Source organism: Mastomys coucha, unplaced genomic scaffold (genome assembly GCF_008632895.1).
Source record: "Mastomys coucha isolate ucsf_1 unplaced genomic scaffold, UCSF_Mcou_1 pScaffold21, whole genome shotgun sequence".
Classification (NCBI taxonomy): domain Eukaryota; kingdom Metazoa; phylum Chordata; class Mammalia; order Rodentia; family Muridae; genus Mastomys; species Mastomys coucha.
Window position 1 is genome coordinate 130272179 of NW_022196904.1, and position 18541 is coordinate 130290719.

The 18541-nt window shown below is 48.3% G+C and overlaps 1 protein-coding gene across 4 annotated transcripts in view; it reads left to right on the top strand.

The window, feature by feature from the left end:
• The window catches only part of Ptdss2 (phosphatidylserine synthase 2), a 21588-nt gene extending 3249 nt beyond the window's left edge, over positions 1–18339 (top strand). The window contains exons 1-12 of one of the 4 annotated variants that reach the window (XM_031388788.1): positions 88–302; positions 617–718; positions 6003–6085; positions 9932–9999; positions 13793–13927; positions 14330–14380; positions 14912–15025; positions 15114–15232; positions 16503–16617; positions 16707–16852; positions 16955–17140; positions 17495–18339. In XM_031388788.1, coding sequence (XP_031244648.1) covers positions 14918–15025; positions 15114–15232; positions 16503–16617; positions 16707–16852; positions 16955–17140; positions 17495–17681 — 861 coding nt within the window. In that variant the 5' untranslated portion in view covers positions 88–302; positions 617–718; positions 6003–6085; ... (2 more) ...; positions 14330–14380; positions 14912–14917 and the 3' untranslated portion in view covers positions 17682–18339. Of the gene's footprint in view, positions 1–87; positions 303–616; positions 719–6002; positions 6086–9931; positions 10000–13792; positions 13928–14329; positions 14381–14911; positions 15026–15113; positions 15233–16502; positions 16618–16706; positions 16853–16954; positions 17141–17494 lie in introns of those variants that run through there. The other 3 variants (XM_031388787.1, XM_031388789.1, XM_031388790.1) reach the window with 3 other exon arrangements.
• Positions 18340–18541: the final 202 nt, after the last annotated feature.

Sequence of the window (18541 nt, forward strand, 5' to 3'; positions counted from 1 at the left end):
TACACTCTTGAGCAACCATTGATTGAAACATTCTGAGGTCTTCTGCTGTGAGTCTGTTTGGCTAATGCTCTCCCTCCTGTTTCCCCTTTCCCAGATCAGGGGAGGCCAGGTTTTGGTGACTGTGTGAATAATGGGGTGAACATTGACTTCAAGGGAAAGGTGCTACTTATTGTTTATTACTGAGAAGAAATAAAAAATAGTACTCCCTTTCAAGATCATACACAGCCAAGGATGTCCTCAGCTTACTGGCTACTTCAAAAGCTATGAGAAGATCAGAACAGGACAGAAACCAAGGAACTGAAGTAATTTCTAAGATCTTCGGAAAAGAGCTGGGGAATGTACTTTAGTGGTAGAGTTCTTGTCTAGCATATATAAGGCCGTAAGCCCAGTTCTCATTACTGGAGGGGAAACTGGGGGAAGCCTTCCACATTCACTGTGTTACAGTAATCACTTTCTGACCATATCTACCTGTGCTGTAGGCAGTACACATCAACCCCTGTGGTGCCCATGGGAATGGTCAGTCAGCCTCTCTCCTGTGCTTTATAAACCTTGTATTGCCCAAGAGTACTTGGTGGTCCTCTCTGCTCTGACACTACCTGTGTGTTTTTGGATTCAGGCGTGCCCACACCTTAACTGTGCTGTTCATCCTCACCTGTGCACTTGGCTATGTGACTCTCCTGGAAGAAACCCCTCAGGATACAGCCTACAACACTAAGAGGTAACTGCTTCTGTTCAGAGGGTGTGATGCTCTGTGGAGCTCTGGCCAGCCTGGGCTCTGTGTTTTCCTTGTATGTCTAAGTGACTGGCCAGTGTACCTTTCCTTGAAGCTGTGTAGCGTTTCTTGAGTGGTAGGGATGTTGTGCTTTAGCCTTCGGGGTGACTCCCCCTAGCTGGTATGCAGAAGCCTCGTGAGAGTGACCACATCATCACACCAACAGCTCACCCTCAGAGTGGTAGACTCCAGGACATAAGGATTCTCAGACTGTCTGGGATATAGAGCCACCAGCAATGTATCCTGTGATGGCACTTATGTCCTTGAGTACAACTGTGGTGTTGGTACCAGCACTAAACATTTAAACAAACTATATAAGAAGCTGGATGGACGTTTGATGACCACCTGTTTCCTTGCTTCTCGAGATTCACCAAAGCATGCAGGTCACGACCACTGTCCCTAGCACACAGGGACAAGGTCCGTCAGAGTACTGATAGACTCTTCTGTTGCTCCTCTGGTTCTCTGGGCTGCATATTTGCCCTGGAATGCTGCCTGGGAAGGAAAGTCAATTACTGCTACAGTTACTGTTACTATGCAGATCTTACTTGAACTGGGAGGCTAGAGGGGAGGCCAGAGAGTATTTATATTTAGTAGGAAGATACAGAGGGAGTCATGAGAGGCCTAGTGAGGTTTCAAGGCTACTTTGGTTGCTTGTCCCTGGGGTGTGTGGAATCCCCATGGTCTTAACACTTCTAGGCTAAAATTTTGTTTTTGAAAAATGGGAGTCTTAGTACCTTGCTGTAAGAATTGAATGGGGTGCTGGGTAGTGGTGGCACACACCTTTAATCCCAGCACTTGGGAGGCAGAAGCAAGTGGATTTCTGAGTTCAAGGCCAGCCTGGTCTACAGAGTGAGTTCCAGGACAGCCAGGGCTACAACAGAGAAACCCTGTCTCGAACCTCCCCCCCCCAAAAAAAAAGTAATTAAATGGGGTAACAATGAGTCTGGAGTGAACATAGTCATATCCCCTCTCCAGTATCAGTGGGCCACTTGAGATTGACCACATCATCACACCAGCAGCTCACCCTCAGTGTGGTAGATTCCAGGACATAAGAATTCTCAGATTGTCTGGACCCTAGGACTCCCTTCTGCCTTTCTTGTGCAATACAGGTAACACCCCTAGCTCGTTTCCCAGCTGTTCCTAGCCCATTCTCCATGAAATTCTCTACTGCTCAGTGGCTTCCAGCTCATAGTCAGCCTTTCAGGGATGTTTTCTCTCTCCTCCCCCCTCCTCTCCTCCCCTCTTCTCTCCTCTCCTCTCCTCTCCTCTCCTCTCCTCTCCTCTCCTCTCCTCTCCCCTCCTCTCCCCTCCCCTCTCCTGAGCTTGTTGGGATAGCTTGCTCCCATGCCCTCTAGCTCTTCTGTAGATGTCTGGCCTGGCCTTTGCTGGTCCTTCTTGCTCATTCTCATCTACAGGCCTGCCTGTTCTCCCTCCTTTCTTGGGAAGGCTTCTACCAGAATCTAAGTCTCAGGCAAGGTCTATAAGCTCAACATGCTCTTAGGGAGGCGAGTTAATACTGAGAGAGGAGCTTGTGCTTCTCGGCTGTTGGGTCAAGTCTGCTTTGTCCTTCTCGTCCTGGTGCCGACAGAGGGCTCATCTGCAGATATTGGTTCTTGGGGTATGGAGGCAGTATACTCTTGTTTATGCCTGTATCTGCTCAGAGGGAATTTTCAAATAGAACTGGGTCTTAGCCAGGTATGGTTGCTCACACATGTAAACCTAGCACTTGGGAAACTAAGGCAGGAGGATCAGAAGTTAGGCCATTCTTGGCTACATGGTGAGTTCAAGACCAGCCTGGGTTACATGAGACCGTGTTTCGGAAAAACAAAGAGGACATGGTGGTACACACCTTTCTAGCACTGAGAAGCAGAAAAGCAGATCTCTGTGAGTTTGAAGCCAGCCTCGTCTTCAGGCCATTTTTTGAGACCCTGTCTCAAAAAAAAAAAAGAAAAAGAAAAAGAAACAAACAAACAACAATGAAATGTGTCTGCTGGCTTCCTCTGAATTCATCTGTGTGTACCCAAGAATAGAGGGCCAGTAGGATCTGCAAGGCACAGTAAGAAGTCCAAAGAGATGAGACATTACTCCATCTCAGGAGGTGCTCCCCAGGAACTGGATATATCACTCAGGGGGCTAGGGTTTAATCCTTAGCACCACACCCTGCACTCCAAAAAAGTTTCTCTATATGACAAGTTTAGCTAAAGATGCCCAGGTCTGATGTCACTGGGCAAGAGTTGTCTCAAGGAAGAGTACAGTCCTCCCTCTGATGAGCAAGAACATGCAAAGATACCCTGGGATGGTCACCAGTCACTTGCCAGAGCTGTTACAGAGCTGTTGTCCACCCAGTCTGTTGGTCCCATTGTCAATACTAGGTGACGCAGACCCTGGAGAGCCCAAGAGCTCAGACTCCCGAGTGTAAGGAGGGTAGCACTGTGGACTGTGTGGACACAGCTCTTTTACACCCAGCACAAACCTCCCCCGGGGGACACTGGACATCTGTTCCTCATGTTCTTTGTCTCCCTCTTTCCTCTTTAAGAACATGAAGGAACTACCTTTCTGGCTTGTAATTCTTCAGGTAGAGCCTGGAATCTGCTATTTGCCCCTCCCTTGGACTACGGCAGTTTTCTTATGGGTTTAAAAAGTAGGCTTAGTGACAAGCATGTTACCTACTGAGCCATTTTACCAACTTTATAGAAAATTTTTTCAGGCGGTGGTGGTGCATGCCTTTAATCCTAGTACTTGGGAGGCAGAGGCAGGTGGATTTCTGAGTTTGAAGCCAGCCTAGTCTACAGAGTGAGTTCTAGGACAGCCAAGGCTACTCAGAGAAACCCTGTCTCAAAAAAAAGGAAGAAAAAGAAAATATTTTATAATTTTTGTGGTGTTTGTTCATGTGCTAGTTTTTCATCACATTTGTTTTATGTTTGCCTGTATATGTATTTTTCATTTAAAAATTTAATTTTACCTCTGTGTATGTATGTATTGGGATATGTAAGTGAGTGTCCTCAGAGCCCAAAAGAGGATGTCGAATCCCCTGGAGCTACAGTTGTGAGTCACAGTATAGGGGCTGGAGTCTAAATCCGGGTCTCTTGTAAGAACAACAGATGTTCTTAACTACTGAGCAATCTCTTCAGCTCCCCAAGATTTATTTTTTTTATTTTTTATTTTTTATTTATTATATGTGAGTACAATGTAGCTTGTCTTCAGACACTCCAGAAGAGAGTGTCAGATCTCATTACAGATGGTTGTAAGCCACTATGTGGTTGCTGGAATTTGAACTCAGGACCTTCAGAAGAGCAGTCAGTGCTCTTAACTGCTAAGCCATCTCTCCAGCCCCCCAAGATTTATTTTTAACATATTTTTAAAAAAGATTTATTTATTCTTATTTATATGAGTACACTGTAGCTGTCTTCAGGCACACCAGAAGAGGGCATTGGATCCCGTTACAGATAGTTGTGAGCCACCATGTGGTTGCTGGGAATTGAACTCAGGACCTCTGGAAGAGGAGTCATTGTTCTTAACCACTGAGTCATCTCTCCAGCCCAACATAATTCTTAAGATTTACTTAATTTTTATGTGCATATATATGTGCCTGTGTGAGTTACATGTACTGTGTACATATAAGTGCCCATGGGTATCAGAGGGCATTGGATCCCTTGGATTTGGAGTTATAGTCAGTTATGAGCCTTTTGATATGAGTGCTGGGAACTGAGCTCAGGCCCTCTACACCAGCAGCTAATGCTCTTAACTAGTGTGCCATCTCTCCTGCCCCCTTTGTAAAGTGTTTCCTTTCAACTTGTGTATCATTGCTCTTTGTCTTTGAGATGTGGGGTGTGTTTCACTATATTGCCAGCCTTGCCCTGAAATTCAACAAGTGGACCAGGCTGGTCTGGAACTCACAGATCCACTTACCTCTGCCTCTCAAGTGTTGTGATTAAAGGCATGCTCTACCATACCCAACTGCCAGTTTGTTCTTGAACTCCAGGGCTCAAGTAATCCGTTTGTCTCAGCCTCTTGACTAGCCAGGACTCTCTACTCAGTACAGCTTTGTTTTCTTCTCACATTAACCTGTTGGTCTACACTTCGATGCATTTCTAATAAAGTTCCAGCTTGGTAAGTTTGAGACGCACATACCTACATGCCTGTTGCTGACTGTGGCAGCCTTGGGTCTCACACCACGTGTTCTGGTTTCCAAGGGGTGGTGTTGCTATGTTAGTTTCTGTGCCTGGCTTCTTCCTCACACCAGGGATGTCTATCTTTGTAGACAGACTGTCAGTACTGTTAGTAAGCTGTCCCACACAGATGGCTCATGATTGATCATCTGGAGTGGTGATCTGGGGCACTTTAGGCTCTTTCACCTCAGTTAGTGAGCTGTCCACTCCATTTACAATTTTAGAAAATTTACAAATTTAAAACCTACCCATGATAAGATTACATACCTGTCATAGCGCTAAGTTGTTTGAAGCAGGGGACTCCTAAGTTCTAAGCCAGAGCTGTGCAGTGAGTGCTCTATTCCTCCTGACAGCAGTGTTATAGAACCAGGTTGGAGACTGATCCATAAAGTGACATGTGCCTTGGAGAGCTGCAGATGTTCTGCTAAGATTAGGGGTGGCTTTCATCTTGTCTGCTCGGGTAAGCAAGTAATACTCAGGCTAAGGGCAGAGCAGAGTGAGACTGGTATTCCTGTGAACATTTGCCTGAGTGGGTCCTTAGCAAGGACTGTGGCCTCACAGGTTCAGCCAGCCTTGGCTTTGCGTGGTCCATGCTTCTGCACCCTGTGCCCTGTTTTCAATGTCTGGTCTACATGTAGGTATCATACTTTCCATCTTGCACCTCCAAGAGTACATTGGTGTTGGAAGTGGTGGTCCAACAGGACAGAAATTCTGGGAAGACCCACTAGGCCTGTGCTATGAGTTAGCCATTAGATCCTGATGTTTTTCAGAGGCTTTATGAGGGCTAATCCTGTGTTCAAGTGAATCGGTGGTGACACTCTAAATGACATGAGAAACCAAACACACGTCCGTCTGAGAGTGGTGCTGCTTGTGGGCTGTGGAGGTGGAGTGAGCCATTGCAGATCAGCCTCCCACCGAGTAGCTGCCAGACGGAGTTGTGGGCTACTTCCAGCATGGCAGGGACTAGCCTATCACGGGTGTCCACTGGGGTCCCTGCTGCCTCCCACCTCTGCCTGAAAGAAGCCTGCGCACACTGAAGGCTGTCTGTTCTTTATTTGCAGAGGTATTGTGGCCAGTATTTTGGTTTTCTTATGTTTTGGAGTCACACAAGCTAAAGACGGGCCATTTTCCAGACCTCATCCAGGTAACTCACCGTTTCTTTTCCATGTGTGCCACGTCTCTCTTCTGTTCTGGGCAGCTACAGTATCTGTGCTGCTGGATGTGAATGTTCTGTTCCCCTCTGCCAGCTCCTCCTGTGGCTGCTACCCCACGGCATGGAGAGCTGGCTGTACTTCCTCCACTTGTCTCTCCCCTGTCCTGTGGCTTTCTCACCTTCCTGCTGACCAGGGTGCCCGCCTGGGGTATTAGGAGGGGCTGGAGACCTAGGAGTAGCCATTGAGTACTGTTTCCACCACCCCCACCCCAAGTTTTGACAAATCTGTGGCATCAAATTGCCCCCTGTGAACCTCAGCTGGAGGACACAGACCACCCACTTGTCTGCTCAGTTGGCCAGAGCTCAGATGAGGAGGCCCTTGAGGCTACAAGTTGGTTGGTGTCACAAGTTGGCGTATACTGAAAAACATGTTTTCTTTTCTGCCCCAATGGGAGTGTAAACTGTGAAAATACAGAAACTATTTTTAGACATTTTAAAAAATAAACACTTAAATTTGGATGTGTTGTGTATATTTATTTATTTACTTAATTTTGAGGGTCTCACTGTTGCTCAGGCTAACCTTAAATTCTCAGATTCAAGGAATTCTTTTGCCCCTCTTCCCGTATACTAGAACCACAAGTGAGTCCCCCAGTATTGCAGATTTTCCTGGGTTTACTTTTGTATTGTTTTATAAAGTAGGCAATCTTGAGAGATTTTCCCATGTATCTGTGTACTTACTTGATGGTTTAACCAACCACTGTGGGAGAAGAGATAAGGGATTAGCCTTGAGCTTGTTAGTCTTCAAGACTAGGGAATGTCTGCCAAGGGTGAGTTAGTTCTGAGGCTGTGAACACCGATTCCTCTGTGGTCCTGAAGCTCTGAGCTGAGCCCTTGAGGACCTGAGCAGGCTGTAGGGTTTGTGATTGCTGCTAGATTTCTGAGTGGCCTCCACCCTCTGAACCCATGCAGCCTTGCCATGCTAGGAGTTGAACTAGAGCCACAGAAAGGGGAAAGAATTAAAAAGTGCCCACTTCATTTTAGCAGCAAATGTTTGTGATTTTGTTGTTGTTGTTGTTTTTTGTCTTTTGTGTAGCCCTGGCTGTCCTAGAACTATCTCTATAGATCAGATTGGCCTTGAATTCACAGAGATCCTCCTGTTTCTATCTCCTCAGTGCTGGGATTAAAGGTGTGTGCCACCACTACCCAGCTTATTTGTGATTCTTTTTTTCTTAGATTTATTTATTTATCTTATGTATATGAATACACTGTAGCTGTCTTCAGACACACCACAAGAGGGCATCAGACCCCATTACAGATGGTTGTGAGCCACCATGTGGTTGCTGGGAATTGAACTTGGGACCTCTGGAAGAGCAGTCAGTGCTCTTAACCACTGAGCCACCTCTCCAGCCCCATGTGTGATGTTTTAAGATGCCGTTTTTTGAAGTAAGTTTCCCTGGATGATTTGTCCTCTGACACAGTGGGAAAAGTCAACAGCACCTGTAGAATTATATTTGGAGCTGGCACTCTATTTTTAATTTGATTATTATCACATGTACATGTGTATATTTGGTTTATACTGGAAAGGAAGGATGCATAACTTTAGGTGTTAATGTTGTATAGTTTGCTTTGTTACAATAAAACTACCATGTGTCCAGGGACAAGGGATGGCTAATTGCTAAGGGCTTGTCCTGCGTTTGGAGGAGGAGAGCTGTAAGCCATATGGTAAGGCATCTTCCTTCAAGAGCCACATCTCAAGGAGCATGACAGGGACCACACTGGCCAACTGGCAGTAACTTGCTTCTGCACTTGGCTCCTGGACTCTTAAAGTGTCTCCAAAACACACGGGTTCTCTAGTCCAGGGGCCACAAGCCCTGTATCATAGCAAACAGAAGTCACCATGCATGAAAGTTCCCATGGAACTCTGATCTGAGTGACTGCAGTTCCAGCTCCCAGCACTAGAGTGTTGGTCTTCTCCCTCCTGTTTTTTTTTTTTCTAATAGGGTCTCACTGTGTAGCTCTGGCTGCCTAGAACCATGCTGACCAGGCTGGTGTCTGTCTCCCGAGTGCTGCCACTAAAGGCATGTGTGACGAAGCCCAGGAGTCCTCTCCTAACACACATGCTCACCTGTGCTCTGCTCTGCCTTTCCTTCTAGTGTAGTTGCTTTGCATAAGCTCTAGGCTTCTTCACCATTCTGTCTTATTCATGCAGGAAGTCCGTCCTCAGCCACTTCCCACCTCACTTTTTGTTGATATGCTGAGCATGGAACCCAGGGTCTCCAGTGAAAGGGTGTGTTCTGTAGCTGAGCAGGTCAATGCACTGTGAGAGGGGCAGCTCCAAGAGTGTCCACCCTAGGGAGGAGGGCTCCCTGCCCTACCTACTGTTCCGCTCTTAGGAAAACCCAGTCAGGCTGCCTCAACCAGGGCCATTATCTGCCTGGCCTCATTAGAGCAGCAAACGGAGGCTTCAGCTGACCTGTCTGGGGAGTTGCTTTATTTGGAAACTGTAATTGGCTGTGATTCTGAGTGAGTACCTTGAAACAGGTCCCAGTTCTTTTGAAACAGCCTCCCTCGGCTCAGGTTTTTACTTTTGTTTTGTCTATTTGCAGTGCTAGGAGCTGAACTCTGGGTCTCATTCGTCCTATACAAATGTGCCCCACTAGCTACAACCCCAGCCCTTCCCAAAAGCTAGGGTTCAGCACCATCCCCAGCACATCTAGGGTTCAGCACCACCCCCAGCACATCTAGGGTTCAGCACCATCCACAGCACAACTAGGGTTCAGCGCCATCCCCAGCACATTTAGGGTTCAGTGCCATCCCCAGTACTGCTGAGCTGCCTTTGATCCTTTCTCACATTTTATGTTGGTAGACAAGGGGCACTGGTATCAGAACAACCAACACAAGGAGTCGGGTTTGGGGTGGATCTTCAGGATGGGCCTCAAGGAGGCAAGGGTCACGTGCTTCTGCTTCTGATTTGGGCTCTTCTTGCAAAGAAGATGGGAAGATGGGAAAGAGCAGTAGCCGAAGAGGTGACATCAGCATTAGAACTGATGACATAAGGGTTCCTGTTGGAGGTGTGGCCTGAAGTATCTTCTCACATACACACACACTGCAGGAGTGGGGGTCATCTTGCTACCCTCAGCTAGTGAAGATTTTCACACAGCCTCTTCCCCCACTTCAAGTGTGAAGAACATTCATAACCACCATCTGTATATGAGAATAACATGAGAGAATGCCATGGAGGGCTTCCTACATCATGTTTCCTGTCTGTCAGGGTTGGTCATTCTCAACCAAGTAGATCAGGTCGCACATTCTTAATGCATGGAATTTCCCTGGCTCTTTAGTACTATAGTGCATTCAGGGATGGAGGGGCATTTCAATAGGAGAAGTCTGCTGATATAAATATGGTTTGTGTTAAAACACTTTCCTAAATGCAGAAGACTAAAAGTTCATACTCATTCATGATAAGAAATTGAACATATTAGAATTATGAGATTTTCATCCCTGGAAAAGGTGTCTAGCAGAGTGTGGTGCAGGTCAGCACATTAGTACATCTAAGAGCAGGATGCTGCCATCGCCTCTTTTACAAGCATCATAGGTCTTCGTGCCTCTGCAGCAAGACAAACGGAGTAAAGACCCCAGGACTTGGAGAGGAAAGCATCTCACATTTCATAGGAAGTTCTGCGTGTAATTTCATTTAGTCCTTGCTTATAAAGATTCTATGAAGGACACCTAAGCATCCTTTTAAAAAAGACTGCCTATGATCAGGAGCCTCCTGGGGCTGGGTGGGGCCTAGCGCCCCCGAGCAGAGCCCCTGACATTGCTGTTATCTTGTTGTAGCTTACTGGCGGTTTTGGCTGTGTGTTAGTGTGGTCTACGAGTTGTTTCTCATCTTCATCCTTTTCCAGGTAAGCAGCTTTTCTTGGTTGATAAAACAGGAATAGATAATAGAGGAGGCGTGAATCTCCAGGCCCCAGAGTGCTGGCAAGAAGCCAGGCTGGACCAGCACAGGTAGACACAAACTGTCTTACCTCCAGGCTGGCCCATACGGAAGGGTGTCTTAGTGTGGGTACCGGCACAGGCTACTGCCATACTTGTGTGCAAGCCGGGACACACACAGGGAATACAGCTCATCTGATTACAAGACAGGTAAAGTGCAGTCCAGCAGATCTGCCCCTGGCCTGAAGCTGAACAGCTGCAGCTCTAGGAACTTTGGCCCACCGGGGACCCAGGGAGCTGGTGGGCTTGGCAACTCACTGGGGAGTGGGGGGATGGGGATGGAGTGCTACATTATGTGTTCACTAATGGTCTACTCTGCTTCAGTCCCTGAATTCTGAGCTCCATGAGTGAGTGGCTAGGTTTTTTTTATTGTGCTAAATTCCCCATCTGGGGCAATTATGCAGGGCTGAGTCCCTGTGCATGTACAAACATCCTAGCAGAGCCAGCACTCAGATATCTTTGCTAGTCTCTCTGTTCTACCCTCCAGTTACCTGCTATATGTCAGGACTTGTCTCAGAACACCTCGAGTGAACCTTGTGAACCCTTGATAACCCACATCCTATCTCTGAGGCCCACCCAGCTGTATCATCAGCACAGTGCCTCTTCCTATGGCTGAAGGACATTTCAGCACCTGAGAGACATTTGGTTTCCCATTGAGAGCTGCTGTGAATCAAGCTGCTCTCCACATTGTCAGGGCTTGTAGGAAACAAAGTTCCATCTCTCCTAGACAGGCCCTCTGTGTCTCACCGGTCACATCACGCAGTGCCTTTAATGTTTGAGGAGCTGCCAGATTACCTTCCAGCATGGCCGTGCCACCTTGCATCTCACCAGCGCTGACCTAGAATTCCTGCTGCTTTATACCCTGTCTTTCAATTCTGTTGTGTGAGTGCTCAGAGGTGGAATTGCTGGTGGTGAATGAAATTATATCCTAATGGGTATAAGGTGGCATCTCTTGTCTTTTTTCCTGCCAGGAATTCACTTGAAAACACCATAGCACACCTAAGTGTCTCATCTTCAGGGCTCCTCTGGGTTGTATAGTTCACAGGCTAAGCCTGCTGCTGATGGGATGTCAGCTCTGCAGAGAGCTGGTGGGTGTCTGGTAGGTGAGGTAGCAATACAGTCTTCCACATTGTCCTTCTCTTTCTTTTTCTAAAGATTTATTTGTTTTATGTAATTACACTGTCGCTGTCCTCACACACCAGAAGAGAGTATTGGATTCCATGACAGATGGTGTGAGCCACCATGTGGTTGCTGGGAATTGAACTCGGGACCTCTGGAAGAGCAGTGTTCTTAACCACCGAACCATCTTTCCAGTCCCTGTTCTTCTCTTTCAAGATTGTCCCGTGTCAGCTGATCTCCTGCATTTCCAAATGAATGCTAGAATCACTTTCTGGCCGTGTAAAAGAGCCCATGGGGTTTCTCTTTCTTTCTTGGCAATGCTGGGGATGGAACCTAGTCCTCCTGCAAGCTAGACAAATGCTCTGCTACTGAGCCCCACCCCAACCCTAAGGTGAGGTGTTGACAGGGTTGCATTGGTCAGTTTAGAATGCTGCCATCCCAGTGTTATTAAGTCTTGCAGGTTCATGGACATGAGGTATCTTTCCATCCCTATTTAGCTCTTTGATGTCTTCCTATTATGTTTTATAGTTTTCATAATGTCCATTTTGTACTTCCATTGTTAAATTATTCCCAAGTATTTTATTTGCTAATAGGGTATAGAAATCGTTTATTTTTGTGCTGATTTGTGTCCTGTGGCCTTGCTAAACTTACCAGCTCCAGTACTTCTGTAGGGTTTGCTGTTGGCTGTTGTTTAGCCCCTGCTGTCTGCACCAGGATGCTGTCTTCTATTTCCTACTCTTGCCTGACTCCCCTAGCTGGACCTTCCAGAGACTGATCACAAGCGTGGACCTCCGTAACGGCTCTCCACCTTACAGGAGTGTCCAGCCTTTCCGTGAGGTGCATCACAAGCATGGACCTTTCCTGGCATGATTTTCTTCTTGGAAGCTATGGGCATTCCTGAGAGGAGGTGGTGGAGTCTAGCCTCCTAATAGTCTGTCTAGGATCTTTGCATCCATATTCATGAGATACTTTATTAGATTTCCTTGAACTGGTTTGTTTGTTTGTTTGTTTGTGTGTTTGCCTGTCTTTGGCATTGGAGTTCATCATTAGAATTTGTCTTTCTTAGGATTTGTGTTTCTTAGAATTTGACCGGATTTAAGGTATAAGCCATCTGTCAAGGGGGCTTCTCCCTGGTAAGACTTACCTTGATCGTGGAGAGGCTCCAGGGCGTCCTTCATACAGGCCTTTTACTGCCTATTTCTGTCTACTCTTTGGAAGGAAATTTCTTTGTGCTATCCATGTCCAGGTAGGAGCCACGACTTGGGCTCCACTATCTCGGGGTTGTGTATGTATGTGTTATGGAATTCCTCTTGAGAAAAACCCGTCTTTTTCCAACCATCTGTTAAGTATCTAATAATTTGTTGTGATCAGCATAACTCAAAGTTAGTTTGTTCAGATTGTGCTCAAATACTGCTTTTATGTTTTTGCTGAAGTTCTTTAGACCTTAGCCGCTCTCCTTTAGTTTCTATCTTGTTTGACACATCCCCTTCTTTAAGGGTTCTTGGTTTTTTATTTGTTGAAGCACTTCCTGACTCAGACCATAGGATGTTCCAATTGTGTGCACCTCCTGCTTGAACCCTGGAATCAGCCTTTGCCCTGGGGCTCTGAAGGATGGATGCTAGTCTTAAGAGACTGCAGTCTGGGAACTGGATTTGCTACAGAGAGTACAACCCATTACCATTATCTTATCAGTTCTAGTGTCTATCTTGAAAGTCCTGTAATGTAGCGACTTCCCTTCTGCCCCTCCCCCATGCCCTCCAGAAGAATGCCATGGCTTCATGGGGTGTCTGTATGGTGATCAGAAGCAGCATTTGTTTTGCAGATATTTTGAATCTAGGAACAGGTAGGTACCCTTGATCCTAAACTTATGTCAAACCTAGCACTCACCTTTTCTGACTTCATATGAGGCCTTGAGGCTTAAGCTGGAAGGTGGTTTCAGGAACCATTCCTGCCTCAGCATGTCCTCAAGTCTTGCTAGTTTGTTTCCAGGACACATGGTATTAACAAGATGGCCACCTGTGGAGTCTGTACCAGGGAGAGGTGAGCCCTGACTTTCAGACCGGGAGCTAGACTCTAGCTGGCCAGCCTGATCTGTCTCCGGTCTTGTCCTGCTCACTTCTGCCCCTCTGCTAGACCTCTTCTTTCTCATGGTCTCTAGGTCTTTGAGGCTTCTCTTTGTCCTGGCTTGAGGTTTGCTTCAAGGGCCCCCTCCCCTTTTGTGCCCAAAAATGTTTCGTCCACCAAGGGGACAGAATTCTTACCAACTGCTGCACATCCAGAAAGATGGGCTTGTGCTTGACAGAGTCCTTGGACATGGCCCTGGACCCTGTGTGAAAGGTAGCAGTGCAGGGCTGCCTCTTCTGGATAGGGATCTAGTCCAATATCCACTGGAGAGAGTATTGTAGGGGGCTGGCATTTGTGCCCTGATGGCTCACTGGGGCTCAGGCACACCCTTAGCCCTAGCTGGGGTGGAAGAGCTGCTGTCCCTGTGACATACTGACCAAGATAGAGGTCACACACCACAGACCACTCCACCCAGGCTGCCTTGCTAAGCCTCACCACACTAATGGCTCTGCTTTGCAGACAGTCCAGGATGGCCGACAGTTTCTGAAGTATGTGGATCCCAGGCTGGGAGTCCCATTGCCAGAGAGGGACTACGGGGGCAACTGCCTCATCTATGATGCTGACAACAAGACTGACCCCTTCCACAACATCTGGGTAGGGGTGTTCTCAACTGTGGGCTTCAGCAGCCCAGGACTGCCCTTGGTTTTATGGGATCAGGCAGGGTTCCTGCTTTTCTTCAGACTCCTACAGGGCAGAGTAGGCCTGTGGCCTTATTCATGTTAGATGAGGATCCATCAGAGGGGCATCCTGGTCTCTTGCCAGTGTGGCTGTCTGAAGGTGTCCATATAGCAACATACTTGCCAGGCTCTGACTTGGCATCAGCCTGGAGGGCTGTGAAGGGGCGGGGAATGACCCTGGGCCTCTGTACAGTATGAGGTTTTATGGTCCCTGGAGACTTGCCCAAAGCCCAAGATACCACAGGGGAGGAGACTACCTGATGGAGGGGCTACCTGAGGTGGGGGCTGGGCCTCAGGGTTGCATCCTTGTTACCTACAGGACAAGCTGGATGGCTTTGTTCCTGCACACTTCATTGGCTGGTATCTGAAGGTAGGGTGACACCATCCTGGTTCTGTCTAGTTCCCCTTTCTCCATGTCTCAGGCCATTTGGGTCCACAAAGGGTAGGTGGGCGAGCCCTGGTGAGGAAGCACTGTGCCGTCCTGGAGAATATGTCTAATACCAGAAACTTGCAGTTTTCTTAGGGGGACTTAAGTGCTTACCTGCTCTTCACATCTATGCCCTGTTCCTAGCACTGTAGCCAGTTAGGAAAAGGGAATGGGCGAAATGGCAAGCCAGGAAGCCCAGGCCAGCCTGGGCCTCAGGTGCACCCCCATAACAGTGCTACCTGTCCATCCCAACCCATGGCTTGAACCAGACCTCTTGTTAGAGCTCAGTGCTAAGTCTCAGGGCCCCTCTATGTTGGCTGAAAATCTTCAAATTAGAAAGGTGGCTGCCTGCCCTCTACATTGACCAGGGGACCTGCTGGGGCTGGGGCAGAAGGCAGGGATTATATGTTTGAGGAGTGTTGTCTGTAGGGAAAGAGTGGTAAAGCCTGATGGGAGCTGTCTGGCCCCTCACAGACCCTCATGATCCGGGACTGGTGGATGTGCATGATCATCAGTGTGATGTTCGAGTTCCTGGAGTATAGCCTGGAGCACCAGCTGCCCAACTTCAGCGAGTGCTGGTGGGACCATGTAGGTGGAGCGGGCAAGGCACAGCCTGGGTGGGCCCAGGCCTGTCATCTCAGGCCCTGTGGTTAATTCCTCTCCTTTCCTGACCCAGTGGATCATGGACGTACTCATCTGCAACGGGCTGGGCATCTACTGTGGCATGAAGACCCTCGAGTGGCTGTCCTTGAAGACATATAAGTGGCAGGGCCTCTGGAACATTCCAACATACAAGTACATCTTGGGAGTTATAGAAGGGAAGGAACCACAGAGCATTGGGCCCCCAAGGACAAGGCCTTGCTACTTGGGAGGGTGGCAAGCAAGACAGTAGAGTGGTAGAGAGTCGACTGTTATTCTTCCATCTGCCTTCCTGGCTTGCTTCTCTCAAGAGGCTGTGGGCCTGATCTATCCACCTCTCATACAGTCTAGGTTGTCCTTAGACGTGCTCTGTAGTCTAGGATGACTCTTGCCCCCACCTCCCAACTCCTGGGAGTCCTAATGTGTATCCCTGTACCAAGCTTCTCTGCTACTTACAAGGTTTAAGAAAAAGAAATTTTACCTGAAATGGTGGTATATACCTACAGAGTCCACTGCTTGGGAAGCTGAGGCAGGAGAATTCCTTGAGCACAGAAGTTCAAGTTTAGTCTAGGCAATCCAGTAAGACTTGTCTCAGAAGGCCCAGAAAAAGTGGGAGCTGAGCTATGCTTACCTACCACACTCAAAACCCTGGGTTCAATACCCAAAACCACATGATGCAAATGTTCTGTAATCCCACATTTGCTGTTTGTTCTTAAGGCAGACTAGAAGTGCAGTTGTCCTCAAGTAGATAGTAAGTTTGAGGCTAGCTAGCCTTGACTACATGAGATCTTATTTCAACAAATGAAAATTAAAAATTAGCCAGGCATAGCAACACGCATACCTTTAATCCCAGATAGGCAGACAGATCTGCATGAATTGGAGGCCAGCCTGGTCTACATAGTGTAAGACCTTGTCCCAGACAACAAAAAGCAGGGTTTAGCCTAGCCCAGGACTTGGGAGGCAGAGGCAGGTAGGTAGATTTCTTGAGTTCAAGGATAGCCTGCTCTACATAGCAAATTCCAGGACAGCCAGAGCTATACAACAGAGAGACCATGTATCAGAAAAAAACAAAATAAAACAAAAAAACAACCAAACGAACAAAACACCAAAAAAGGTTAGAGGAGCTATGCAAGATAGTCCCAGCACTAGAAATGTAGAGGGCAAGAGGATTGAGACCCAGATCCTTGGCACCACAGAGGACAAAAAACCTGGGTACAATAAGAAACAAGGCTCTCTCCTATCTAGGTGCCTCGGCCATGTGTATAGCCCCCTCTGAGTAGCTGTGTGGGATTTTGAAAAGGGCAGAGCCTTATGTCTGCTGAGGAAGGCAATAGCACTGACTCATAGGTTCTGGCTGTAGCTCTGTGACCTGAATAAAGCTGGTTGACTGGCCATGCCCTCAGGCTGCTGGCTCTCTGGTTCCCAGGGGCAAGATGAAGAGGATTGCCTTTCAGTTCACGCCTTACAGCTGGGTACGCTTCGAGTGGAAACCAGCCTCCAGCCTGCACCGCTGGCTGGCCGTGTGTGGCATCATCCTAGTGGTAAGTCCCAGCAGCCTGGTGACTGGGTATCCATGCAACACCAGTGGTTAGTTCTAGAACTGATGAACTGACCTTCTCCCATCCCCTAGTTCCTGCTGGCAGAGCTGAACACCTTCTACTTGAAGTTTGTGCTATGGATGCCCCCTGAACACTACCTGGTCCTTCTGCGGCTTGTCTTCTTTGTGAACGTGGGTGGTGTGGCCATGCGTGAGATCTATGACTTCATGGATGAATTGTGAGGGCTGCCATAGGGCCTAGGGGGTGGGATGCCAGAGCCTGGGGGCCCCAAGGGTATTTGGGGTGCTGAACAAGCCAGGTAGCTGCTGCCTCTCCGCAGGAAGCCCCACAGGAAGCTGGGCCAGCAGGCCTGGCTGGTAGCAGCCATCACAGTCACAGAACTTCTCATCGTGGTGAAATACGACCCGCACACACTCACCCTGTCACTGCCCTTCTACATCTCCCAGTGCTGGACTCTTGGCTCCATCCTGGTGCTTACATGGACTGTCTGGCGCTTCTTCCTGCGGTGAGTGGGAGTGGGACCCCAGGTCATCAGGCTTCACTGTGAGTGGTGTCTGTCCCCCTCTTTGGTTGAATACAGACAAGGCTCCATCCATTCCCTACCCTTGCCTTGCCTTGTGGCTCTATCTGCCTTGGCCCATGTACTCCCTGTGAGTCTCCGTGGCTCTGCCTGGCAGATCCAGGTTCTTGACCTGACCTTTCCTGCCTGTAGCTGACACTCCAGCTTGACCTCTACATAGCTATTCCTAGAATTATAGCACATGTAGCCTCTTGGAGAACAAAGGTATCCAGGTGTCTATGGGGCCTATGTGTGGGCTGCTGCAAGAACTGGTGGTGAGGTGGCTCTGCTGCCCCACAGGGACATCACCATGAGGTACAAGGAGACCCGGCGACAGAAGCAGCAGAGTCACCAGGCCAGAGCCGTCAACAATGGGGATGGGCACCCTGGGCCGGATGATGACCTGCCAGGGACTGGAACTGCAGAGGAAGAGGGGACCACCAATGATGTTGTACCTGCTGAGGAAGGGGCCTCAGCTGCTTCCTGAGCCTCTCCCTCTTCACTGGCCCTGTGCCATAGGGCTGTCCCATTTCTCCCATCCTCATGCTCCCTTCAGAGGAGGTGGGGGGGCATCCACACTCCACAGGGGGCACCTGAGTGTACATGTTTGTGTGCAGGTAGATGTTTGCACATATTGGCTCCTGATACTTCTCAGGGGCCGAGAGCTAAACAGTGAGCCTGGAACTTGCTCTAGAGCAAGAGTCTTGCCCTGTCCTTCTACCTGGTCAACCCAGGCCCTGGTCCATGGTCTGTCTCCCTTGTGCTCAGTCTCAGCACAGGCTAGGAGAGGTATCTCAGTACTCTTTCTCCACTCTCTATGGGGTAGGCAGAAGCCCCATGAGACCTGTGGTCCCACCCAACTTAGAGCAGCATAAGTGAAGGATATCATAATATCAAGATGACTGCAAAATAGTGGGTCTGGAGTCAGTTCTGAGCCATTTGCTTTGGAGCCTTCCTTTAACCAAGACTATAAGCTGAAAGGTGTGTACATGGAGGTCACAGATTGGACTCTTATGGGGCATGAAGTCAGAGTCCAAGTTGGATACCTGTACCCTGGGTGCTAGGGTGTTGTCACCATGGCTCCCTGAGTTTGTAGTTGTCCCCTTGAGCAAACGGAACAAATAAAGTGATGATAAAGGTGCGTAGCCTCTGGCTGCCCTTTGCCCTGTGTTCCAGATGCCTTGCAGAAGAGGGGACTCTGTGTGTGTGTGTGTGTGTGTGAGAGAGAGAGAGGGGGGGGGGGTGGAGAGAGAGACACAGGCAGAATACAGTTCTCACAGGTCTTTGAGGGCATGTGGGACACAGCTCTCCTAGGACAGGCATAGCCCTTCACAAAACAGGTCCTGA